At 45.5% G+C, this 26,129-nt stretch overlaps 4 protein-coding genes across 5 annotated transcripts; 3 read left to right on the forward strand and 1 right to left on the reverse strand.

Annotated features, from left to right (window-relative positions):
- The first annotated feature begins 280 nt into the window (after positions 1-280).
- On the forward strand, positions 281-2,271 carry LOC131283066 (protein disulfide-isomerase TMX3). Its single transcript, XM_058312629.1, has 3 exons — positions 281-470; positions 563-815; positions 891-2,271. Exons 1-3 carry the CDS (start codon positions 434-436, stop codon positions 1,885-1,887), a joined length of 1,287 nt encoding a protein of 428 aa, XP_058168612.1. The 5' UTR covers positions 281-433; the 3' UTR covers positions 1,888-2,271.
- On the reverse strand, positions 2,269-3,055 carry LOC131283067 (programmed cell death protein 5). Of its 2 annotated transcripts, XM_058312631.1 has the most exons (3): positions 2,916-3,055; positions 2,830-2,837; positions 2,269-2,750 (listed from the first exon to the last, which is right to left on the reverse strand). In XM_058312631.1, the coding sequence occupies exons 1-3, from the start codon at positions 2,974-2,976 to the stop codon at positions 2,415-2,417; spliced, it is 405 nt and encodes a 134-aa protein (XP_058168614.1). In that variant the 5' UTR covers positions 2,977-3,055; the 3' UTR covers positions 2,269-2,414. The 2 variants fall into 2 exon arrangements, with proteins under 2 accessions (XP_058168614.1, XP_058168613.1); XM_058312630.1 differs by lacking the exon at positions 2,830-2,837 and having other exon boundaries at positions 2,923-3,055.
- Positions 3,056-3,434: 379 nt separating this feature from the next.
- On the forward strand, positions 3,435-16,982 carry LOC131282626 (uncharacterized). The gene is made up of 5 exons (XM_058312141.1): positions 3,435-4,491; positions 11,835-12,312; positions 12,400-12,492; positions 14,989-15,435; positions 15,510-16,982. Exons 2-5 carry the CDS (start codon positions 12,189-12,191, stop codon positions 15,806-15,808), a joined length of 963 nt encoding a protein of 320 aa, XP_058168124.1. The 5' UTR covers positions 3,435-4,491; positions 11,835-12,188; the 3' UTR covers positions 15,809-16,982.
- Positions 16,983-20,668: 3,686 nt separating this feature from the next.
- Positions 20,669-22,862, forward strand: LOC131283128 (U3 small nucleolar RNA-associated protein 4 homolog). Its single transcript, XM_058312706.1, has 2 exons — positions 20,669-20,808; positions 20,873-22,862. The coding sequence occupies exons 1-2, from the start codon at positions 20,687-20,689 to the stop codon at positions 22,860-22,862; spliced, it is 2,112 nt and encodes a 703-aa protein (XP_058168689.1). The 5' UTR covers positions 20,669-20,686.
- Positions 22,863-26,129: the final 3,267 nt, after the last annotated feature.

Genomic DNA, 26,129 nt, shown 5'->3' on the forward strand with positions numbered 1-26,129 from the left:
GACGGTCGATGTCGCGATAACTGTCAAACGAAAAACGGAAGGGGCTTGATTTTAAAATCAAAGCTTTTAAATTAATTGACTATTAAATTGTTAAATTATCTGGTGCATTGGTTAAATAGATTGTTTAAAAATTATTTTATTAATCACAGTGATTACATCAACAATAACAGATTAATTCATTTAACAAAGTTGTTGATTCATTCGTACGTCACTGACTTATTTTGATTGCCTTAGCAGATCTGTCAAACGTATAGAAGCAAAAAATACCTTGCGAAAATTGTCCAGCGCCCTGTTTAGTTTATCGTTGAGGATTTGGGGACGAAATTAGCCAATTGTTTGAGTTTCGTGTTTTTCTATTGCGATATGTGCGGCTGCTGAAGCGAAAAAGTGTCTTACCATTTAAAAATTGATACTGTACGATTGAGAAGAAGAGATGTCTGCTGTATGGAAGTTGTTTATTTCACTGATTTGTGAGTATACAGCCAAAAGAATGATCCAGTCTGATTAGTAAATATGTTTAATTAAATTATGTTTCCAATCCATGACGATTTCCGTGTTGCAGTCTTTGTTTCGCTGGTAAATAGTTCCCGGGTGTTAGAACTCAGCGACCGTTTTCTAGATGTTCGAAACGAGGGTCAGTGGTTCGTGATGTTTTATGCGCCCTGGTGTGCCCATTGTAAAAAACTCGAGCCGGTGTGGGCCCTCGTAGCGCAGGCACTATACAATACCAACATCCGGGTCGGACGGGTAGACTGTACCAGGTTCACAGCAGTGGCGCAGCATTTCAAAGTGAACGCATATCCAACGATTATGTTGTAAGTTCTGGCATTCGCGTGCCAGCCACACCCAAGGGACGGCAGTTCATCTTTTCTTTTCTTGTTTGTCCGCAGTGTCAAGGGACCGTACGACTATGTATATAACGGCGATCGATCCAAAGAAGAGCTTATGCATTTCGTCAACCGAATGTCTGGGCCCCCGGTACAGCTGGTCACCCGAGCGGACAGCATAGACATACTGAAGACCAATAATCCTATCTTCTTCACCTACGTTGGCAAACAATCGGGACTGCTTTGGGACGTTTTCTACAGTGCGGCAGAAGCGTACCAGGCGCATGGTTATTTTTACGCCACGTCGGTCGAAATCGCTAAACGCCACTTTGACGTGGACACCATTCCGTCGGCGCTGGTGTACAAGGAGCGAACTCACTACTATTTCCCTTACTCGGACAACTTTGAACGTATCGAGCCTACGCACCTGAACGAGACACTCTTTCGCTGGGTGAACGAGGAACGGTTTGCTACCTTCCCGAAGGTAACGCGCAGCAACATTCACCATTTGGTGCAGACTAAGAAGTATCTCGTGCTCGCGGTCGTGGAGGAAAACAAGCTGAGCGAAATAGCGGCCCACGAGCAGGAATTCCGGGACATGGTGGAAATATTCGTTCACAAAAACAAACACAAATATCACGGACGGTTTCAATTCGGCTGGGTTGGAACACCTGAGCTAGCCCGTTCGATTGCAATGGACAGCCTACCGACGCCGCATTTAATCGTGCTCAATGCGTCCACCAATGAGCATCATATTCCTGAGGACGAACCGTTGCAGTTAACCCCGGAAGCGATCGAAATCTTCCTCGATAGCATTCACAACCAGACGGCTCCGGCGTTTGGAGGTAACTCGCTTCCCGTCCGCATTTACCGGGCATGGTTTGAGGCCAAAACATCGCTGTATGAAATGTGGGCCGGTAATCCGGTGCTCACGACGGTACTGTTCGGTCTTCCACTGGGATTTCTGTCGCTCATCATGTACTCCATCTGCTGTGCTGATATATTAGACGCGGAAGAGGAGGATGACGGTGCTGATCAACGACACGAGAAAAAGGAGTAAACTGTTTTGTGGGGCGAATGAACGATGAATCGGCGATGCCCTATGGAAATTGACATTCCGCCACAAATCGAAACCATTAAGATGCGGCTTACGCAGCGCAATATCCTACGGAAATTTCCTATTCCTCTCTAGTCATATACTCTCCTCGAGGAAGTTTTCTGTCATTCCGGCATCTCGATGGAACGCATGAATAATGCGTCACCCACTTAATTATGGATAATGAAAATAGTATCGTTTTAGATGAATTTTAAATTCTGGCAGCAGCCCGTGCTGCCGGCATGTAATTCGTACGTGTTCGTGTGTGTAACTGTATTGTCCGATGTCTGATTAGAATGTTCTCTTTTTTAGTAATGAATGAATCAGAAGAGAAACTACTAATTTTTACCCAAACGTCGCGTGTTGAGTATTGGTTTTTTGTTTATTAAAGCGCATGATGATATTCCACGATTCGCAAGGGGCTTCGCTTCACAGAAATCTTTCGCAGCTGAAGCGTTTAAAGTGATTCGAGGACAGGAGCAAGCAATAGCCTAAATACCGTAGTCATCATCATCTTCATCCGAATCCAGTGCTGCCCGTCGACGGTCGAACTTAACGGCGGAGGTGCTACGCGGCATCTGCTGGTTGAGGCTTTCGAGTAGCTTTACCAAGTTCGCATCGTCGAGCTTCCCGCCGATCTGCCCCATCTGTGCCATCCGAATGATCATGCCTTCCACCATTTGCGCTTTATCCGGTTTGCTCAGCTTAAGCGTATTTAATCGAGCCCGTGCGTCCTGATCCAGTAGCTGTGACAGTACGGAATTTTTCATGTCCTCTTGAGCCTGCCGCTGTTCCTGAGCTTTTTTTTGTTGTTCCGGGTTGGAGCCCTGCGATTGAAAAAGTAAAAAAGTACATTATTTGAACAGTGCTGGCTGTGGCTAAATGCTCCAGGGTAATGTGGAAGGCACCGTTGACTATTTTTAGTCAAAATTAGTCGCAGATTGTTTTCTCGAGTGGGAAGGTGCACACATTGATCGTGCGGCATCATCTACGACTTGCCTGCATTTGTTGCATTCGCTGCTGGCGGATAGCATCAAGCTCTGGATCATCCATCGTTGGAACAGGTGTTTTACAAACTACAAATTTTTAAATAAAAATAACAATCATTCACCGGAATCACGGAAACACAATCCTTATTATTGGATGTTCTTTTCATTCGCAGCAGGATGATCGGGATTGACAGCTATGTCAAACTGCCCAACTGGTTTGTGGTTATGTTTAAATCTTGTACTTAAAGGCTGCAGGTGTGGTAAATTTTAAAAAATTTAACGATTTAACTGCAAAAACTAGATTTTAGTTTTGAATAACATTTTTTCTTTTGATTCAAATAAGTTTTGCTTTACGTTTAAGCAAACATACTCTTAATAAGCACTTTTATTTTGTGTTTGTCAATCGACGATTTGAATTTTCAAGACTGCTTGAACCTCTCGAACGCATGAAAGAGAAATTGTTTGGCGTGCAGTTGTACACACATTCCTGTGGAGTTCAGTTCAGTACGGTACTTTGGGGCTAGCGGTAGTGCGCCGTGTTGCTGTCATCGGATGTGGTTGTGCCGTCCGTGCGGTTTGCGTTACGTTGCGGTTTTTTTACTCCCCAATGCACGCTAGGGGTTGTTTCCAAGCTATAAGCATATTGTTAAAGTTTTCGTTGCTGTGAATAGTGCCCGTGACAAAGCCCCCCAAATATTCCGCCGAAGAAAACGCGTTCCAGTAGTTCTGGGGCGACCCACACCTCGAATTTGGAGTGCCTTCCCCCTCTCGCTCTGGCTTATTCGCGTTCCTAGAACTCCCGTGTGCCGCACCACACCTGGATGTAGCCGTGGAGTAATACGTATGCACACACGGAATACCGAAAGTGCGTCGCGTGCGCCTGTGGTTGTGCTGGATTGCGCGTGTTTTTCTGTTATTTTTTAGTGAGCTTGCGTGTATCTAGTGTTTGTTGTTTGGGGCAGGAGGTGGTCCTGGGTGTGCGGTGGGACGGTGCGCTGGTTGATTCAGTCCTGTTTTTCGTGTTCCCGTGGGTACCGCAAACAGAAAGCAAAAAAAAGGGGAGCCCTTCAGGTGCGTCACGTTGCAGTTGTTGCCGATGGAAGGCGCGGTTTGCGGTGTGTGGCAGTTCGTTCATAAATTTTGTTCAGCGGAATAAAAGCAGTTCTGTCGGAAGTTGAATGAATATAAAAGGGAATACCCTAGAAACCGGCCGTAGTGGAGTGGTCATTGGGAGAAAGAAAGTGTGAAGCGGAAAATTAAACACAACCCAAAACTACGGCATGCGGAGGTCTTCTTCTTCAGAGAGGTGGGAAGATCCAACAAGCGTTAGCAAGTTGTGCAAACACAGCAACCGCCATGCGAGCGTGTTTTGTTAAGTGAAATTCGGTTTCGTGAAAACGCAGCAACCATCCGCCAGCCCAGCTCAGCGGAGAGATACAGTGGCCGCCGGAAAAGAGCCATCACCTGTGCAAAAGAAACGCGCCAACCTGCTGCGCGCATCCAATCTCAACCCCACAAAGGGAGCAAAAACGCAATCGGAAGTACGGCGGAAAAGATACAATACGTGCGGGGAGAAAAGGTACGGAAATAAACGCTGAGAATTTCAAAAGCGGAGGGAAGTGGTGGCTAAAAGCGAGATGAAAAAAACTAGGAATGTGGCCACCACCAGGGTACGAGTTTGTTGTTCAATCATAATCCGCACGCAGCACGTTTTCAAAGTGTCTAGCAACCAGAATGCCGTTTACAACAACACAATCAAACGCGGTTAAGGAAAGGGAAGGGCAACCCTAGCAGGTTTGTTTTCGTGGCTTTCTTTTCCCGCGACCGGGAAAACTAATGCGTGCCCAACTGGTGTGACGTGTTTTTCAGCGACGATCGAACAAACCAGCAAAGTCTTCTAACATCGTCGGTCGCGTGGGCTTCCCCACGTCGCAGACGCGTTGGAGAAATCGCTCATTATGCAAATCGCCTTCAGCCCTCGGTCGAGGGACGAGGGGAGAAAGAATGTACAGAATGCTGTCGGTGGCCGGTGGCCGTGAATCAGCCCCGCTCCCGGTCCCTAAGTCACTTTTCATAAACCGGTATCCTGAGGCAATGTAAGGAAATATCTTGTGATTTTCTCTGTGCTGACAGATGAACTAGCTTGCTCGTAAAAACAAGCGAATAATGTGACACGTTGTGCATAGTAATTGTTCCTTGGTTGCAACAAAAAAGTTGTCATAAAATAACATAAAACAGACAAAACGCTCTGTCACGTAAACGGGTGTGCGACTGACTTATCCGCCAGGCGTGGTACCTACTTGCATGGCCAAGGTTACATTTCCCCAGCTGAATTCACGTTTTTTTACTTGCGAGAGCCAACCCTGACCGGGTTGGTACACGAAACACACCCCTTTGCTGGCCCGCAACCATAGAATGAAGCATATTTTTCCCAGATGTAAAATTAATGAAATGTTATTTTTACACCTCTTGTTTTCTTACAAAAAGAAAAATAAATGGCTCTCGTAAAAGAAAGCACCACATTGCAAAGGTTGTTGCGTTTGTTTTTTAATACAAAAACCCGTGCAATCGGCAAGCACGCCACCGGCAAAACTTTTGATTTCTTTCGGCGGCAACGAAAAAAAATCCCAGCCAATTTAAACCTTCCTCATCCCATTACATTTCCGAATGCAGTTTCATCGTTTCACCTGCATTTCGCATGCAACGGAGTGCATGGTTGTACTTCAACCATGGCATCCTCAGTTTACTTCGCTGTCTGATAATAATTATGTGAACTCTGAGTAAAAATCCATTGTACTTTCTTGCTGGGGAAGCAATGGATCAGAAATGTTTGAATCATCCTCACCTTCTTTCTTGCTGCTCTCGGCGTTTCCTTTCCAGCCCGTGGCAAGTATCGCACATTTCTGATAGGATTGTTAATCCCCTTCAGATTGAGGAATGAAACTTTTTTGTTGTAAATTAATTCACCCGCCACCTTTTTTGTTTGACTCACATTCTACGGCTCGTGATGATTCACGATGCATCATGGGCTCCGTAGTGGTCACGAACGCACGCAATATACTCTGCCGCAAATGCCACGTCTCTTGCGATTGTTTCTGTTGAAAAGGTGAATGGAAGAAGCGGCCTAGACGACGGTAGTAGCGGCTATCCATCAAGATGTAGCCCTTGTGCGTTTATTTATTCACACTTTACATGCAGGTGAATAAGATGTAGCCTCTAACAAGTGCGATGAATAGGAGCGTGAAGGACGACCGGAACCAAACAAGATGCATTTTTGCTTCGTTGTTCCAAAATGTACAAACATTTAACTCAAAGGAGGTCTTCTCCTTCTCAAAGGAGGTGATCACACATCGTCATGTGTGATTTTAAACTAATTTTAAGTTTATAAAAAAAACATTTACTAAGCAATGAAAGATTCATTCTTATTGTATATCGTCCAGTTCAGTGTAAAGCTCCACGACGAGACCTACTTTCGGATTGGATGCAAAACCAGATTTCGACCGCGATTATGTGATACAATTGCATTCTGACACATTCGTCGCACCTTCAATTTCCCAGCGCTACCCCACTTCGAACTCGCTCTGGAATACATTTCGAAGCCCCGGCGCACGTTGACCGACAAAATCTCGTATTATTAGATGAGGCACAAAAAGTTTCGCGATTGCACGTCACCGTTGGTCCGGTTGTGGGACGACCAAAACCGGATGGAAGCGTAACGGAAGGGCGGGCCCTTTTCCGATACCCACCTACTGGCCTGGGGGTCCGCACACAGGGCGGACACAGCGGCGCGTCATCCAGGTCATCATGGAAGCCAAACCGTGCATCGATCATCAGTCGTCGACACTGTTGCTCGTTCATCTGTTTCATATTTGCCACTTGGCGCGGTATAAGATCCGTGGAAGACGCCACTCGGCCACTCATCATCAACCTCATCATCGCGGCGATGAATACTGATGACCTTCTCGGGTGTTCTATTACCCACCCCGTTGCAAATGAGGGTGAGGTGCGTGCGTCGAAAGCATCGTGCATGCCATTGGAGATACGGACACGATTGTATTACCCACGGAGAAGCCAATCCCGTGCGATCGTTTCGACCGGTGTGTTTTAGACATTGACGCTACGTGCCAATGCTGGCATACTTAAGGCCGGGGAGTGTATTATAAAACACTCGAACGGAGGAAGATTGAACCCAAGTGAAACCTTCCACCCAGTTTTGGCACGCGAAGCCTACGATCAGAGACGTCCTTCAGATAATAATGCAACGGAAGTGAAAATCCATAGGTCCTTGTGGTGGCCACACGGAAGATGGGCGCAACGTTTTTAATTGCCAATTTTTGTTGATACGCTTCCAAGGCAACAGATGGTTTAGGAGTTTATTGAATCAATTTTTATGTCATTAGAATGGATGCAATTTCCAGCCAACGGTTGGTAGTATCCGCCATTTTTTGTATATTCGTATCCGTGCGTTAGTTGATTTCAAAATTGCTAACAAGAAATACTAGTCAGTCATCAGCAACCCTAGTTTTAGTTAAAAGTTATTTTTTCTGGCGATCTTTGAACGATTTGTGATCATTATTTATCATGATAATCTTGCAAAACAAGTTGCACAGTAAATTTTATTGCTCTCATCACTACTTTCATCATAATTTACTGAAGTCCTATTCAGTCATTTTCGAATCGAAGGCATAATCGTGGAAGCAATGGATGGAATGGCTCTAAAAGGCTCATCTAGTAAATTAAGTATCATTCAAAGCAATGAATATTAATGATAAATTCTCTCTCTGTTAGTGTAAAATACATCAAGCAAAATGCACCGGTTTTAAATTTGATGCTAATGTTCTATCCAATATCGAATTTCCATTCCAGCATCCTGCTTCCGAGTGACCTAAAACCGGAGTAACGGAACCGCGCGCGCCAAAGAGAGCAGTTACGAAACAATTACGAGTAACTGCAACAATTGCGCGAGTGAGTCCCTTCCCTCCACCATCTGGGTGGAATGTGTCTGTCTCGCGATCGAGGAAAATTGTTTGTTTAGTGGTCGTCTTTTCGGCCAAAAAGGGAGGGGGGCCACCATTTGTTTGGCCTTTCGTTCACGCTCAAACTTGAAGGAACGGTACCTTCTCAAGACCATTTCATCGTCCATCAGGGGGGCCAATCGATTGGTTGGTTGACGCAACGGTTGCGGTAGTTTTTCAGCTCCATTAGCTGCCGAAATTTTTTGCGGATTAAATGCTCCAGCCAAAAACCCACCCAACCGATGCGGCATGGAAAGGGGGAAAAAGGCGAGACCTTCCGGATCGGGCGAGAAAATTAGATCAGCTTTTTCCAATCCGTTTAGCATGGTTCCGATCCGATCGCTACCGGGTGGGTCGGGGACAGAGATTCGTTTGATACCATCTTCTATGTCTTCCGGCCCGAACGTTCTATGGCGTTTATAACTCCAGGGTATTTTTGTTTTGCTTTGCCAACCTGAACGTTGAATGTTCATTCAACCAAACACGCTGGCTGTGTGTTTCGAGTCGACCGACCAGAAAGAGTTTAAATAAATTCGACCCTAGCGAAGGGACGACCGGTTTCCTCCGCGGTGTGTCGCTCTCCCGAGGGCCACTCTTGATGCAATTCATGGTTGAGTAACTGGACTGGGTGGACTGGAGGAAATAAATCTGATAAATAAATGCTCTCTACCTCTACCTCGGCGCGGATGCGTTTGAAAAATCGTGACAATCTTTCAGTAGCACTAGAGTTGGATTAAATGGCACAATGGGGCCGATATTGCTGGTCGTCGTTTGATTTTATTGGGTCGACCATTTCGAAATATAGAACAGAATCCCAGGAGGGTCAAATTGGTAAGGCTACATGTAGCGTTTTCTTCATATCAATTGATGTTGACATTTGAACCTTTCGCACTCCTCAGACAAACAATATTGTTTTTGATTTTTTCTCTTCTATTTGCATTTCTTGAAGTGGATAACAGATATTACATTCACTAATGAAAATCGATGGAGAATCGAGTGTTCAATATGTAAATTTATAACTTTTGGAGGTTCTAAAAATATTTCATCTAGAACACTCCCATAAACAACTGCATTAAGCCGTAACCAAGAACAAACAGTCATACTGAACATTGTTCATTTTACTTGATGGCAGCCAATTAGTCACGCTTGGACACCAAGTAGACTCGACACAGTCGGTTTTCTGGTAGGTGGAAGTATGTAACCCGCAGTTTTCTTCTAAATTACTTTGCGGCACACAATATTCTAATGAGCGAACACTTTCCTCCCCATCCATCCGCCGCCTTTCTTCCGCTGCTAACGATGGTGGCCACCGGACAAACCGTTTCTACTGCACTATTGCGTCTCGGGAAACTGCACCAGCACGTCATCACGCCTACTGTTACCCCGTTGGGATGCATTTGGAAGGAAGGGTCTTGCATTGAGGAGTGTACAGGGGGCAACCTATGGGAACCCTTTTATTTTGCATGCCATTTTGCTGGCTGCTCTTATCGCGATTCGCCTCGGAAAAGTGGATTTGTTGCGGTGGAAATGCAACCCCCCTCCTCACGCCATGTGAGGAGCGAAGAGGAGCACATAAAACTCGCTTACATAAGGGTTTAGCTACTTTGTATTGCTTAAACGAAAACAGTGGAATATTTTAAAACGAACAAATTCTGTCAAACAGTTGCAAAGCGAGATTGAAAAAAATGTAACTGAGCTAAATTGTGCCAATTGTCATCGTACTGTTGTGAGATTTGTGACATGACATGTTAATTAATTCCGTTTGTTTTGAAGCTCCGAAAAATGCGTGACCAGCAGATTACGCAATTTGTTTTAATTTTATGTGGCTTGCCGTGAGGAAATGTACATACGCTGGGTTCCCCAAACAAACAAGTTCTCATGGAATCACGCCTAGACAATATGTATCATCGTCTATTTGTCGCTCCATAAGTTTCGCCATGGTAATTAGTATTTATTGGAGAATTTAATGGAAATTTATTTTCTTTTAACTATCTTCTTTTATTTTTCCATGTTTTACCTTTCATGTATTCAGAAATGTTTTAGAACCTGTCATTCGTTTCTCCATCATTCATTCGTGTTCAAAAAACGAATAGAACACCGCAACTTCTGCCGTTACAACGATGATGTAATTCATTGTTTCGAAACGTTACCATGACATTCTCTGAGGCGTGTGTGTTGTCTTCACTTAACATTCTTCATTGCGTTACCAGCGGGCCGACTCCGCTCAGAAGTCAAGTATGGATCAGGTAGCCCACCATAAGACGTTTTCATCCCGTTCTCTGCCCGGTCAGGGGCAACACCCGTAACGCCCTAGCCCTAACCCTACGGTGAATGCCATCTATTTGGCGGCTGGGCGGGTGGTGTATTAATTGCGTTATTGAAGAACCACCTTGTGAACAAATCGTGTGACACTCGCTCACGGGTAATGTGATGTGTGGGTGTCATGGAAGAGGGTTTCGGTTTTTTTTGTTTCGTCAAAAACGAGCCAACTAGTAGAAAAGGGCAGCACATCATAGACTATGCTTAGCGTCGCAATAGTCTCGGCACCCATCATGCAGCCGGCAATCTACGCTGGTGTGGTCATCGTTGCTCGTTGAGTTGAGGTGATGGGTGCATGAAAATGAGCAGCATAAACAACTGTCCACTCCACTAACAACCTGCCCGTTTATCTGTTGTCGTCCCATCTGCTCCGTTCTGCGACGGTTTAGGAGTCTATCTTCCATTTCTATTACTAGCCATCCGCGGGAAATATTGTTCATCAACCTACCATCGCTTTACCAACCGGGTACCATAGGATGTACCAACTTGTTGCTGTTTTCTCAGCACAGCGGGTTGCTTTGTTCGCCGTGGTGTGTAAATGTTGACCGCAACTGATGGGAAAACCGCGAGTGATCGATTGACATTAAAGGCGCGGAAATAAGTTAGAGGCGGTAACACACTGCCTCGCCGTGCTTCCGTATGATGCATTGCGATAAGAAAGAAAAACAAACTATTTAAAATTTAATGGATTCACTTGTTTTAATAGCACAAACAGGGAAAACATAAATACAATATCACCTGTGCTGTACTGTGGATGCCTTTGGAAAAAAAGCCAGTCGCATGTTATGTAAACGTGCTTTAAAATGTATAGAAGTTTTAAATTCATAAAGCACACATGTCTTGAGGGACAACTGACCAACCACGTAAAGGGCCGAAAAAAGTTTAAAACCCATTATTACATATTCGAAATATTACTAACGACGGACGTTATGGTAAAAAAGGAAAAAGAACATCCAGTGTATGGAGAATAATTAAAAAAAGTCTGTTAATTGAAAAACACACTGTTGACAAAATAATTCAATGGTAAAAATGTCCACCACCAAAACCAGTGTGGTGCATCGTTGCGGAATTAATCGATGCCGTATTGTGGAGCGACCGTGCCGGCGATCAACAAATAGCTGCCATTGAAAACAACGAACCTAATTGCGATCGTCGTCGCGTTAGATGGGCACTTGCATCGACCCCTCCAAGCCCTTCCAGCCCGACACGTTCCCCGGGAAGCATCTTTGGCATAGGAATTTTAATTATTTTCCGAAAGTGTATCTGTGAGACTCGCTGCAAGGCATACTCTATTAGCCGAATGGTGTCGTACATGCCGCAAAACGGCGAGCCAACTTATTGGATTGTTTCGCCCGCCGGATTCCGACTTCCCCGGTGATAGCGCAACAGCTAGCCGAGAGCTGGCACGCGCGCCAATAATTGTTTACCTCATCAGCAATTCGCTGGACGTCGTCGCGATCGCCATCGTCTATGTGCGCGTGGTTGAAAGCCAGTGGGCACTTTGTCCACCGAAGAAAGGCAGCGTTAATTGATTTGCTCCTTTCGTTTATTTATGTTTTCGTTTTTCTTCTGCTTCTCTCTACTCCAGATTTAAAAACCGGTCAATCACAACCACTAATCTTGACGCCGACGAGCACCGGGGCCACATAGTAATTAGCGAAGCTTCCTTTGAACGGAATAGAGATCATTCACACGACGACGTCCAGTAACATCCGCACGCGACAGGGTTCGCTTTCACTGTCGGGACGTGGTGGAAGCAGCGTGGCGCATCCTAGCGAGGACAAAATAGAACCACCAGCGGCAGCCGGAGCTCGCAGCGCGCACGAAATGCGACAGGGTGACTGGCGTGAGCAAGAAGCGGCCCCACAACACCACCAACCCCAGCCCCAGCCCCAGCAACAGCATCCGCACGGACACCGGCCGCACCATCACCACAACCACCATGCCCGCCATTAAACCGACCGTGTACGCCGTGCTGGTAACCTCGGTTGGCTTCCTCTGTCTGGTCATCAGTGCGACGGCCGTCGGAGTTCCACAGTGGGCGTACTACGAAGGTCGCGGTATGGGTTAGTAGCGGCCAGACGCCGTAGAATGGGTCCTTTATAGACCATCTCTATTCACACATCCATACTCTGTCTGTCATTTTCTTGTAGACGATCGCGGGTACTTTGGTCCATGGCAAAAGTGTCAGCAGCTCAACTACCGGGAACGGTGCGGTGACGGGGTCGGCCGATTTAGACCATCAGGTAAGCAAGCGCCATTGTGAATGAATTTGTTGTGACATGTTTTGCGCTTTCTCCCTTCGACGAACCGTTCACATGAAGTTGATTTCGTATCGAGTTCACTGAAAGAATATCACTGTGAAAGGTTCTCGGTTGTAAATAAGTAAAAAATAATCAAATCGTCAGATTTGGACCAAGTCCATCCTCCTCGAGGGCGTATAGAAGGAACTTGGAACTATGATATCCCACCCTTGGCTGTCTCGACAGTAAACGTTGGTTTAACAGTTGTATGTGTCTGAAATATGAGCGGTTGCTGCCGGCCAATTAGTCAGAATAATTGTAATTCTTGCCACTTATTGGAAAACCCTACTTCTTTATTCTTTGTCAATGTTTCTAAGAACATTTTGTATTAGAAGCTGCACAATTTTCTGTTTCGTTAGTTATAGTAGGTTTTATCCGACACCACGAATCCTTTGAAATATAACTATGTAGGTTTTTTTTTAAAGAAAATAAATTCTTTTTATTACAGTAAAAAATATGTTCTTGTAAACAAGTTGTCACAAGAAGAAGGCTATTTATCATCAAAAATGTTCACAAGAAATTAGGTTTTATTCAAACGAATCCCGGCACCGTTCCCGGATGGGTAAAGGCCGTTATCAGACGGTGAGCCCACTTGGGCTGGTCGCGTGGCACCATGTGGCCGGCGTCGCGCACCAGCACCTCCACTAGTCCGTATGCAAGCTTGAAGTACCCGGCCAGCTCCCCATCAAACTCCAGCGTTCCCCGAGGCACCGTGCGGTAGTAGCTGGCCCCATCGTACTGCAGCTGCTGCAAGTAGTTGACCATCATTGGGTATGCGCAGATGATGTCCAGCTGGCCATTGTAGAACATGATCCGGTAGTGCAGCAGTAGCTCTTCTATCCACGGTGCAACGCTTTGGTATATATCGTCCTGCAGATACCTTCCCACCTTGTTGTCGCTGTCGAGGTCGTGAAAAGGCTGGTCGCCAACGTGGATGGCGCGCCGGGTACCATTCAGCTCGAGAAAGCTAACGAGGTAAAACGCGTCCCTCGGGTCCTCCGACGTGCGCAGATAGTTGTAGTACGTCTCGAAGCCGGTTAGGTTGCGGAACAGCGAGCTCCCACCGGTGGCATCACCATCCACCAGGTCGTCCATCACCTCAAATGCGCACTGATAGTTGCCCTTGGCAATGCAATCGGCCACCGTTCGCTCGGCCTGCTCAAAGCGCTCCTGTGCGTTAACGTCGATAAGCCCGAGCTGGTAGAGATAGTCGCCGTAGTTCAGCTGATTGATCGGGTCACTGAACCCGTTCCCGATGGCCATCCCGGCGAGGTTGACCTGCTGCTCGCGGGGTGTCTTCGGGTCCTTGTTCTTCCGGTGGATGGTGATACCGAGTGCGGGGACGTACTTTCCCGCGTACGACTCACCCGTCACGTAGAAGGGCAGATTCCACAAGTCCGGGAAGAGTTGCAGAAACTGCACCACGGCCGAGTACAATTCCTCACCGATCTGCACCTGATTGCGGGCGTACCCGGCCTCGTGGTCCGTGAAACTAAATCCAGTCCCGACCGGGTTATCGATATACAGCAGGTTGTGATTTTCGTACCACGAGTGATTCCGCTCCGTGGCCACCAGATCTCGTGTGATCTGGAACGGTCCGTTTTCTTCGAACAGCCCAAACAATGACGACGCTCCTGGGCCACCCTGTAGCCAGAGGACGAGTGGGGCCTCGGTGCGGTTCACTTTCGCCGGGAAGTACCAGAAGTATAAATTTGAGTTGTAGTGCTTGTCCACGGTGAGGAACCCGGCGTACGACTCAAATCCACGGATACGACTATGATCAACCCGGGCCAACCGTTGCCCTTCGGTAATGTTGCCTGCCTCGATGTACGGGGTTAACAGCAGCGGTACACCGTTGTCGTTGCGTTCATGCGTTGCCGGTTGCCTGAATCGATTCCCAGGTCCATCATTTCGTGGCCAAACCTTTTCGTAAGGATTAACAAACAACCCGTTCGCGCCCGGATGGGACAGTTGTAGAGCAAAAAACAGCAAGAGTAACACAACACTACCGGAACGAATCATTTTCTGCGTCTACTCGAGACCAAAGGGAACTATCAACTGATCCTCTCGAGTCGGGTTGGTGCCGTAGCACATATAATCTTCGGTCGCGTTATCAAACGAAAGGCGCGCGGTTAGCACTTTGCTCCCCAACGGTGCATTTATACTCGTTAGTGTATGTGTGCATTTGTTAAGCCATAAATGAATAATACTTGTTTACAAATCGTTGGGCGAGAACCGCTGCTGATCGTCGTCGATCCGCTTCTCTAACGAGACGGGATCGGGACTTTATCATTCATTGCGGTAGAACGGACACATGTGAGGGAGAAAACGAGAAGTTTTAATTTTGCCGGTCGATACGAAAAGAGCATAACATTAAGCCCCAGCATATTCAGTATTATGTATTTAAAAAAATTTTCTTCTTTTTATTCCCCACTAAAGCTGTCGTATTCGTCAGTGGTCTCTTGGCCGTCGGTGGCTGCGTGCTGTTCGGGATCTTCTGCATACTAAGCATCGTCCAGATCGCCATGATTGCGTCACGAGATCGCGTCTGCATGAGCTACAAGGCGCTGGTGTTGTCGAAGCTCGTAGCGACAGTGGTGGCCGCGGGCCTATCGTTGGCGGCCGCCGTCCTGTTTTCACTCCAAACGGATGACAACTCGCGGGGGTTCGAGATCACACGGGGCATTTCGTTCTATCTGCAGCTGGTCGTGACCGGACTCTCGCTTGCACTGCTCGCTCTGGCCTCGTACGATCGCATCTTGACAAAGCGACCCGACGGCGATCCGACGATGCTCTCGAATGCCACTAGCAACGGACGAAGAGGCCGACCCGCCGGTACCTACAACAATCCCGGCTTCCGGGAGACGACGTCCAACAACCCGAATGGTAAGAAGCAAACGTGGGTCTATTTAGAAGGAACTGGAGATTGATTCTAATGGACGATTTTTTGTTGTTTTCAGGAATCGCAGTGACGGATTCCTCTGGCCGACCGTACTCGTCCGGCATGAACGGGAGCATGCAGTCGGTCAACACCACCGTCACGACCGTATCGAACGGTTCAACTGTCGGTTCCGGTTCCGTCACGCGGACACCGCTTCGGTCGAGTCTGAAAAAGCCGCGTCCGCCCGGTTCCACGACAACCACCGACGGGCTGGGCATTCGCAATCCGGGCTACTCTGGTGGCAACCAGTCGCCCCGGATGCAACGAAACGGCAGCGTCAAAAAGGTGCGCATCCAAACGCACAGCACGGACGTGTAGGAGTGTGTGACCGTTTCCGCACGGCCGCTGCTTTTTTCCGACGATGGGAGAAAGCAAAGGACAATCACGGGACAGGAGAGCTCTCCTGTGCATTCATATTCCGTCCATACATTTTCTAAATGAAAAATCTACCGACAGGATTAGTAAAATTATTTAACGCCCCTCTTAACACGATTGAAGATAGTTAAAGTAACATGACATGCAATTAGTAATCTCACGGAACGATGGAGGAGACCACGGAAACGAAGGAATCGAATGGAAACTCGAAAAAAGTAAAAACGTACTGATCTGTAAATATAGTATTCACCGCGAATTGAAACTCGCAGAAAAATGCCCCATATTAGTGGTAATATAAATTGGAAAGCGACAAACCAGCACGACCATAAACGATAGTCAATCGGTATGTCCAATCGGTTACAGGCCCGTTAGGAAAGGAGTCAATGCTCTGGCTAGCTTCCGAAGCCCAGACACATTGCAAGTGATCGTTTTGTGCATTTTTTTTTCATTACCCGTGTATCATGGACCAATCAAGAAACGTTGCCTTACAAACCGAAATCGCATTCCACACGGTCGAGAAACTCTCTGTCGGATGGGGTAGCAGGTATTTTGCTAGCACAATTCTTCACGTTACCCACTGTGTGCAAGAGTTTAATCAATTACGCTCACGTTTATCTCATTATTCATGTTCGGTGTAGTTTAACGATAGCGTACGATCATCACCATCTCTCCTGTAGGGTCAATTTAGAATCGAATGTTAATAAGTAGTTGATCATACGTTTGTTGTTTTATATTCACGTTGTCCATTTGCTATTGCCACCTTTCGAGAGTTTTATGTGAAACAGTACAACAATAGAAAAGCACAGCACATTGCCGAGAGCCAGCATCAATCTTAGTCCACGCGGTCGTTGCCCATTGCAGGACAAAAGGCAATGTTACACGACGAAGCAAGTGTAATTTTTATTTGTTATTTAAAATGTGCCGATGCGCGATGGTCTCCTGTGTGGTGAGCGCCGTTGAATTGATTTGAAAAATATGATCATGGTCTTCCAGCGACATCCAGCGTGTAGCGTGTGTTACGTAGCGGATGGAAACCGATCGCGCCAACCACGTGCATATTCCGGTGTGAACATTCCGTCCCAAGATCACCGAAGAACGATGGTAAAAGCGTCCGTGGGCAAAGCGAATAGTTTAGCCAAGCAATGCAACGGTTATGTTATCAGTATCACACATATCATCGCCGGGAAAAGGGGCATGTAGCATTCCAATCAGTTTTATTTTTAAACTAATACCGTCCATTGTAACACAACTGTGTCGTAGTTTTATAGTAGCGATACGCATAGGTTTATGTTTTTTTTTGTTTATCGTCATAAGAAGGAAGCAATATTACTGTGCTAATGTAACATTGGCCGATACAATGCCGCCCGTACCTTAGAGAAAAGTGTGTCGGAAACCCGGTACGAAACGTACTTTTATTCGTGTGTAAATCAATTGGCTCCGTATAAGCCGACCTAGGAGAGGCATCCTCTCAAGCGTAGCGAACGAAAGTCTCAACAAAAAAAAAACGGAAAAACGGAAAGTCGACCAATGCACAAAGTATAGCATATAAAAATAGAAACTTTCTTCTTTTCTGTCCTACTTGAGGGAGAAAAGGGATGTTAGAATTTGGTTAAGTTTTTCTAACGTTAGTTATTGTTTAATCTTACAAATTGACCTAATGCACTACATTCGTACCGAGGACAAAGCAGCAACAATCAATAATCCGTCTGTATCGTCGTTATGTAGCGATTCATTAAAAATGAATTCTGTAATCGTCTGTTCATCAATCACAAGAAGATGTATTTCGTTCCGTATTGCCTGGATCTGTATTATTTTAATGTTGCAGTAGAAAGTGAGTCGAATAATGTTGTGGTTAATAAAGCAAAGGTTCCCATGGAATGGAGCCTACGAAAAAATCTAAAACGAAGGCAAGCAAATGACCGGTGGAGACGATCGAAAAGAAAGAAAGTTGGTGAAATTCGGTTTCGGTTTTTTTTTATTTCAGTACAAGAATTCTCCGTTATCGAACGCCTACAAAGGTTACGAATGATTCAGCTGTACTGAAACTGCATCGTTAACCACGATTAGGAACACACGGCTTTTATAAATCAACCACTCGCCGTTCCGGACATCCTGGCGCTGGCTCTATCCAAAAAATCGGCCCCTGCGACTTTGGTCGAGATTTGCATGATGTAAGCTGTCGAAAGAAACGTCGTACTGGGCCATGTTTGTGTGCTTTGCTCGATGCCTTTTGTCGCTCTATTTCACAGTTGCGGCTATGGTTTTTAACAAAATCCTGTTGAACACACCCCCAAAACCCCACGAAAACAGAACACTAGATGGTAGCTATGGTTGCAACATATTCGTTATTTCTCGCTTACCTCGAATGTTTCAATCTCATCAGTGTCACGATTATTAGCAGGAGCATCAGACGGTATAAAATTCACCGGCTCAGAATCTTTTCCCGCCGGTTGGGTCGGTTTTTCTGCCGACTTCTTTTTAAAACAAGTGCAGTCTGTCACCATTTTGATACAACTGCGTTGCGTGATTTTTCTAGGAAGCATGTTTTTTCAGGTTTAGTACTTTGTACTAAAGGCGGAGAACAAAGCAACCACAGCATAGAAAGTAATCAAGTTAAATCATACTCAATTCTCTGTTCGTTTCTATCCGAAGGAAAAATGTTGCGTAAAGTGGTAAGTGGTTTCGGATTTTCTTGCATCAAGAAACGGGATGCTGACGACGACCCCGAGTTGCAGAATGTCGAATATGAGAATGCAGACTTCCCGAGGAGTCGACCAAAGTCTAGGTAGGTTAAATCTGGCGTATAAAAGCTATAGCTGAAGGGATGTAACTAACTATTGTCCTATAATGAATGTAGCGAAATCCCTATTCCTTCGAGATCGCAGTGTGGTGGCAGTAATGAGTGCTCTGCGGGTAACACAGGGAAGCATTATGATCCCGCACCTATTGCAGGTATGATTATTTTAATTCCTCAGCTAGCAGGCGGTTCACTAGAAGTGTTCAATTCTACCCCGTATATCACTACAGAACCGAAGGGAGCACGTAACAAATGCCGGCAGCGTGCGGAAGCGATTGAAATGACCTACTTCAACCGGCAGGATGTCATAGACCTGGACGCAAGTTTTCAGCTTCCAGACGAAGGTAATAATATTGCATGCATCGTACGCTATTGTTGGTTGAGGTAGAAGTGAGCTTCATGATTTGCTTCGTTGTAGAACCCAAGGCCGAAAATAACGCATCGCGTATTGAAGATGGCAAATCTTTTGGTACTATACAAGAAAGGACGAACCTTCCTAAAAACTGTATGATCAAGATAGGAAGTATTGTTGATTCACCGGGAGGTTCTTTACCGCGCATAATTGTAGCAGAAGAGGTGACAGAGCAGCTCATATTTCGATTGAACGACGTTGGAAGTATGATGCGTAGTTCAATGAAATTGCAAGAAACGGGCATCTACTACAATACCAATACGGGAACGGTGGAGCTTCATGGCGGAACTTTGCATAACGACTATACTATCTAATATCAACTTGTTAATACACCATAGCAGCTTTTTTAACAAATAAATTATATGTATTTCAATCATGCCATGCGTGAAACAGCACTGGTTTTGAATTTGTTTAATACATTAAATTACACCGCTGTTTCAATATAACCGTGGGAAGTATGCACTTTAATCACCGGCGGTGTGTCCCACAGGACTTTGTTCACTGGTAGTGCCGACAACGATATTGCACTCCGCATCGGCCAGGTTGAACCACTTGGCACGTGGCTGCTTCGCGCTGGTTTTGGTGTTGATTGTTTGAACGTATCGTTCCGGGGGCATTGGAGAGATTGTAACTCAAGTGGCCCGTTAACACGATCTATATCCGTCAGCAGGGCACATCTTTCAAATTCCAGCAGTTCCTTTAATCGACGACGTTGTTGCAGTGATTGGTGTTTGTTGTAAAGTCCTTTTGCTGGGAATATAATCAAAAAGATAGTGAAACAATCAGGATATCTTCTTAGCGTTTCGCATTTACCTTTCAGAAATGCTTTTAATTGTTCTGCTTCTGCATTCACGTTGTTTTCGGAGAGAAATCGACCCAGCAAACGGCGCGGTAAGCTGTAGGCATGAAACGAGAAACAATGGGTTTGAGCAAACAAGATTGAACACGAACCGTGCACGATGTCCGCACCTTTGCCGCCGAACACTTTCTTCGGTAGGTATTTGGTTCAAATCAACGCATACAAATTCGGTCGAATTCTTCTCGCAATCCGTGCAGCGACTCCAACGAGATTTTTGGCGTTGCTTGGTAATCCAGTTGCGGCACCTTGCTAACATGTTGTGATATTTAGAGGTACAATAAAATTATCGGTGATCACTGAAGGAAAAAATTGTGGACTAGCACGTCTGTACACGTCTGAATCTAAACGGTGAATACCGAGAACCCAGTGTGGCACACGTTTTTTCTACTGTCTCTTTTTGTTCGTATAGAATACGGTGGTTTTTAGTACATCGCATGTTCAGCTGGTGTTGACAATACGATGCTTCGGTATTAAATTTAGGATTAAAAATTACGTTATATGTTTCAATAAAGTTAGTATTATTTTCTTTTCGACGTGATATGCTTATCAGAACCATATTTAACACATGTATCAACGTTAAAACAACTCATTTAGAGTTCAAATTGTCCGTAAACCGTTCCCGAAGGGGCTAGCGTGTTGTTAACGGTAATTTGACCGGTTCCATTACCGATTGGACGGTTTGGAACTGTCACTTTTTAAAAGCACGTGTGTTATTGTTGATGTCCGAATGTTACAAACCGGCAGTAGTAAAAGATGATTTCCAAGCAACCCACTGGCCAGTGCCGGCTTCACAATGTGCAGTTTTACAATTTGCTGCCCCGGGCAATTGTCTGTTCGGCCATTAACAGTTCACAAACTAAACTAGCCATCGCACGGTAGGTGTAGGGATTCGGTGTCGTGAGCGTTCGTCGGTTCTAATCGATCTATATTTTCTTGCAGAGATGATGGTACGATAGAAATTTGGAATTTATCACACGCACCGTTCCTGGAGAAAACGATTACGGGTGGCGATGGTGTGAGTGTCGAGGGTCTAGCGTGGGCCGGTACCGGACGCTTGTTTTCGGTTAGCTTGGCCGGATCACTGATCGAATGGGATCTGTCGCCGGGGGATCATCCGCGCGTGAAGCAGACCCTGCTCGTGACGGGCAACGCAGCGTGGTGCGTGGACGTGAGCCGCGACTGGCGGCTGTTGGCAGTCGGCACCGAGGGCGGGTACATCAACGTGTACCGGCTCGACAACGATGAGCTGACGTACGAGCGGATCCTCGACAAACAGGAGGGTCGGATCGTTTGCTGTCGGTTTGATTGGACCGGAGACTTCCTGGTGACGGGATCGGCTGATGCCGTGCGCGTCTGGGACGTGCGGAATGGTCACGCCGTACACAAAATGACCACTGGTCGGCAGGATCGGAAGCAAGAGACGACCGTGTGGGCGGTGAGCGTGCTGAAAGACTTTACCATCGTATCCGTCGATTCCCGAGGGCGAATGATGCTGTTCGATGGACACCTTGGTACGGTGCTAGAGACTATGGTCGTGTCCAAGGCCGATCTGCTCTGCTTGGAGGTGGATGTCGAAGAGAACAAGGTTTATGTAGCAGGTGTGGAGCCGATCATTCGTATCTACAGCCGACTCTCCCGAGAAGCTGGTGCTCCAACGCGCTTCATCCGGTCCGCATATCGTCGAGTACACACGCATGACATCAAAACGTTAGCGTCGTTTGGTAATAAGAGTATCATTTCCGGTGGCCTCGATGGAACTCTCGTCATTACGACATTTTCAAGTCATTTGCGGGTGGACAAATATCTTCCCCTATTACAATCACCCGCAGCTGTGGTGGCAACCAAGAGCCGCACGGTGTTGCTCAAGTACATCAACTATCTGGAGGTATGGACACTCGCTCCATCAGCCAATAGTGCAGGTCTGCAAAGCAACGGCGGCAACAAGATTCTGCAGATTCGTAGCAAAAACGACGAACACATTCTGTGCGCCACGATTTCCCCGAACGGCCGCTGGATAGTGTACTCCAATGAGACCACCATCCGCCTACTGCGCTACGACCACAACCCGACCGAACCGGCCAAGTCGCGTTTGCAGCGTGTACGCAACCTCCCGGAACAGTTCGGCGTGTCGTACCGGGTGGACTTTACGCACGATTCGAACGGTTTCTTCCTGTACGCACGCAACGGTACGATAAACTATTTCGCTTGCACCACCGGCGATGAGTTCTTCGATCACAAGCAATCGATCGAGGGTTCCCGCTGGCTGTCGGAGGTGATCCATCTTTCCGCCGTATCGCAGTGCGGCCACTATCTGGTCTGTGCCGACGTGGCCAGCGCAATCGTAGTGTTCGAACGAAGCAAGACCGCTAACCAGAATAAAACCGGCAAGTGGAAACGATCGATCTCGTTGCCCCGGTATCGACTTCCCCCAACGGCACTCGCAATCCAGCCCGGCCGAACGCGGCTCGCGGTCGCCTTTGCCGACCACAAGCTGTTCGTGTACGACTTTGACGAGTTTCAGTTCTTATTTTCCACCTACGTTCAGCTGGACGGCCCGGACTGGGGTTCACCCGGTCATCCCATCGGCGGGATCGTGTTTGATCCCCGCTACGATTCCTCACTGATACTGCAGAACGAATCGTACATCCTTTCGGTACGGTTTGGTGAAATGGCCACGGTTGAACGCGAAGAAGAAGCACAGCAGGCGGATCATTCGAAACGATTAAAGTCGGGCGAACAAAGAGGCGCAGAATCCGCCAACGAGGGAAATCAATCGAAGTACACGCTGAAGGCCGTCCGCAAAGGAGCACGATTGGTGAGCATCTCGTGGCTTGAGGAGGACGAACTGGTAGCCATCGAGGCGAACGCACTGTCGTTGGTCGAACATCTGCCGGCCGCATTCCGGAAGAAGGCGTATGCAAAAATGTAATGAATGACGTTTAATAAACGGTGTACTCTTCTGTACATGCGACAATCTAGTTGGCAGCGGTTTAGAGAACGGCCTTGACAAACCAAAAGTAGTTACGAAAGTACATTTATGTATATCTTTTGTTATATTTCCGGCATTTACACGTAGTGAAAGAAAAGCATAGAAACGTTCTTTTGTAGATTGTTGGAATTTTTGGTTTATTTCTGTAGCATATATTCACCTCAAAACAGCACTCGCTCGCACACACGTACAAACACAGCACTTTCATTCCTATCTGTTCTATCGGGACGCTAGCAGATCCTAGTCCGACATCTAGTTATCTCGTCTAACTAAATTGGTTTCCGCTGGAAATTATTATTGTTCCATTGTTGGATTTGTTATTCCTTTTGTCCTTCTTCCGTGTAAGTGTGTAAGCTGCTTTCGCGCAGAAGTATTTCACTTACGTCTTTATCCGACCTTAGATGTTTTTTTCTGTTTCTTCTCAAAGTATAAGTCCATTTTCACTCACTCTACCGGTAAGCAGGAGAGGGTTTACAAAGTTTTATGATCCTAGTATTCACCATCCCCTTGCCTTGTGCCTGTCCTCTTTCGAGTCTCGTCTCCTGTTTTGTGTGAGCATTTGCAGTAATTTGAATTTTATTCTGTTTTATCACCTTCACAACGTTTATTCACGGTTCTTTGATGCAGTACCTTATGCTTCATCCTTTCTCTGGGACTTTTACTAATATTTTCATCGCCTTTCGGGTTAGACTTGCCCATTATCCTTTCTATCATCTCATATCCATTTCGTCACCTTCCTTTCCTCCCGATGATTTCATTCCACTACGGATAACAATAATCCTCAACCTGTTTCATAACTCTGCCATAATTAAGACGACGTTATGATCACGAACTGTGAACAGTGATTTCTCCTTTTCGTACATCGAAGACGAGGAACAAATTTCATTCGGTTAACGGATAATTCATGTATATTTTACTAACCTTGCTTAGTCCTCGAACGGATCCAAGTGAAAAAAAAAATAAAACACAAACTCTCAAAGGAAGGAAAATTGAAACGTCTAAAGGAATCGAAAGTAAAGGAGTTCTGCTTACGTTCAAAAAGGTTTCTCCCAGTAACAGCACGTGACAACTTTTTTGGTTTTCACCTAGTTCCGGGTATTTTAGCTAACAAAATTCAACTACGATCCTTAAGAAGTCGTGTTTCAGTTTAAAGCAGGATTATTCCCTCCGCAATCGGGACGCAACAGTTAAAACGTTACAACGGTGCGGTTTTCTATACGAGTTCGACTAAATTTAGCTATCTTGTACTTAACCGGTTCAGTGTTTCTTGTATGATAGACGTCATATTTTCTAATCGTCGATTCTTATCGTTCAAAATTGAAACAGAAATATGCTAGATGTAATAGTATTAGCTAGAGAATGAAAACAACTTGATCGAATTGCCGAAATGATACAAAAAAAAAGGTAAACACCTTCCAGAGTCATTTTTTACACATTTAATTCATTTTTGTTTCGTCTCTCTTGTGATATAACGAAAAGAACTACATTAACACTTTCCATATCTTGCAAGCAGCAGTGTTTGTGCTTACATTTAATTTTTCACTGGTGGTTTTCTTTCCTTTCGATCGAGTGATTAGTGTGATGTTTAAACCTCGTTTGTTTCGTGATCGCTTCCAGTTTTAGTTAATTTTTTCGCGGGTGTTTAACAAATTGTGGCTTTTAGATCCATTTGTTTCTGGAATTGTTCCATATTTGCCACTGTGTTGGCTTGTTTCTGAATTTTCCTCTTGCGCTTTTACGTTTTACTCCGTCGTAAAACAGAAGAACACATCTGATTCCGTGGTAGCAGCAGTTTCGGTAAAGTTTTTTTGTGTTTTTTAACTCGTGGGGTTTTAGTTGCGTTGTTGTATTCGCCAGTTTGTTGTTTGTTTTGTCTTGTTTTCTATCCTAAATTGCCTGGTGCTGCTGATATTGCAGTCGGGTTCGTTTTGTTTTGGTTTCTGTTGTTCACCATGCGGTGAGTAAAAATTCTTACCGTTCGGTTCTACTGATTAGATTTCGGGGGTGTTTTGTGAATATGTTTTGATCTCATTTTTTCTTTACGTCTCGTTAAATAATTCCTTAACACAACATCTTACGTTTACGCTGACGAAATCTATCCGAACTTGAGGTGCGGAAGGGAAATCATGTTCGATGTTTGTGTCTCAAAACCGTAAACCACAAATCAGGGTCCGGAATAAAATGTGTATGCTTCGTTCCTTTTTTCCCGTTTTTAGGTTTCATTTCAGCCGAACGTACGTGTTTTATGGATTTAATTTATGTTACTAACTTTGCAATTCACACATACCGGTGTACAATTTAATCCGCATTTCATTTAAATCCATCTCACCATCGATATAATCGATTTTCTACCACGCAAACAACACTCCATCGATGCACACTCTTCCTTTCACGCTCTATTCCTCATATAGTTCATTTTCTTACACCTTCCTTCGCCACCTGCTTGGTGGTTGTTTCATTGTGTCAACAGCCCGATCTGCTGAACCGAACTTCAGCATCCGTCTAACCTCCGTCTTATCACACGTTATATTTTTACTATCTTCACTTTCGCCTTTCAACGTTCGCCATCATTCAGCTCGTCTCGTTCCGCCTGTACCGGTGGTCAACCAGGGACCACCCCCCATACACTTACTATATACTATACATTTACACTTCATTAAAGGCGCCACCTTGACGCGCCCCTCTTTCCTGGTACACTTAAATGCCTAGTAGATATTGTTATGCGTTTGTGTTTGATTTAAATTACTAAAACAAAATCTTTGTTTCTCTCTTTGCGCTTCCCATCGCCTTTTCAGCGTAGCGTCGCTTTTTGCCCTTCCATTTTGCTATCCGTTCGTCAAGCTTCCGGTACGAAGTTTCCCATTACTGCGTTTTATGCGATTTTATTCTTTTACCTCCGTTGGCCCAGTGTTTTCCTTCTCTGGTTCATTTTCGGGTTAACTCTCTGTAAACAAAAATATTACTATATAAAAGAAAATAAACGTCTCAGCGTATGACAAGAATGAGAAAGATCGTTTGATCAAATGTTAAAGAAACAAACACGAAGAACAAATGGCTTAAATGAGCAAAGTAGGCGAGTTATTGTGTAGTTTTGACGGAAGAAGATTTGATTCAAGATTGATCATGAAACTAGTCCGTGTGAGGATTGTGTTCCGTGTATACGCGTGTGTATATAAAATACTTATGGTAGGAAGTAGGTAAATTCTT

Source organism: Anopheles ziemanni, chromosome 2 (assembly GCF_943734765.1).
Source record: "Anopheles ziemanni chromosome 2, idAnoZiCoDA_A2_x.2, whole genome shotgun sequence".
In the NCBI taxonomy this organism is placed as follows: domain Eukaryota; kingdom Metazoa; phylum Arthropoda; class Insecta; order Diptera; family Culicidae; genus Anopheles; species Anopheles ziemanni.

Bases quoted from the DNA above. Each gene is read 5' to 3' on its own strand.
- LOC131283066 (XM_058312629.1), top strand. From the start codon at position 434: ATGTCTGCTGTATGGAAGTTGTTTATTTCACTGATTT. The intron at 471-562 runs GTGAGTATACAG...TCCGTGTTGCAG, and splicing joins GTTGTTTATTTCACTGATTT to TCTTTGTTTCGCTGGTAAAT. The intron at 816-890 runs GTAAGTTCTGGC...GTTTGTCCGCAG, and splicing joins GCATATCCAACGATTATGTT to TGTCAAGGGACCGTACGACT.
- LOC131283067 (XM_058312631.1), bottom strand. From the start codon at position 2,976: ATGGATGATCCAGAGCTTGATGCTATCCGCCAGCAGCGAATGCAACAA.
- LOC131282626 (XM_058312141.1), top strand. From the start codon at position 12,189: ATGCCCGCCATTAAACCGACCGTGTACGCCGTGCTGGTAACCTCGGTT. The intron at 12,313-12,399 runs GTTAGTAGCGGC...ATTTTCTTGTAG, and splicing joins CTACGAAGGTCGCGGTATGG to ACGATCGCGGGTACTTTGGT. The intron at 15,436-15,509 runs GTAAGAAGCAAA...TGTTGTTTTCAG, and splicing joins GACGTCCAACAACCCGAATG to GAATCGCAGTGACGGATTCC.
- LOC131283128 (XM_058312706.1), top strand. From the start codon at position 20,687: ATGATTTCCAAGCAACCCACTGGCCAGTGCCGGCTTCACAATGTGCAG. The intron at 20,809-20,872 runs GTAGGTGTAGGG...ATTTTCTTGCAG, and splicing joins ACTAAACTAGCCATCGCACG to AGATGATGGTACGATAGAAA.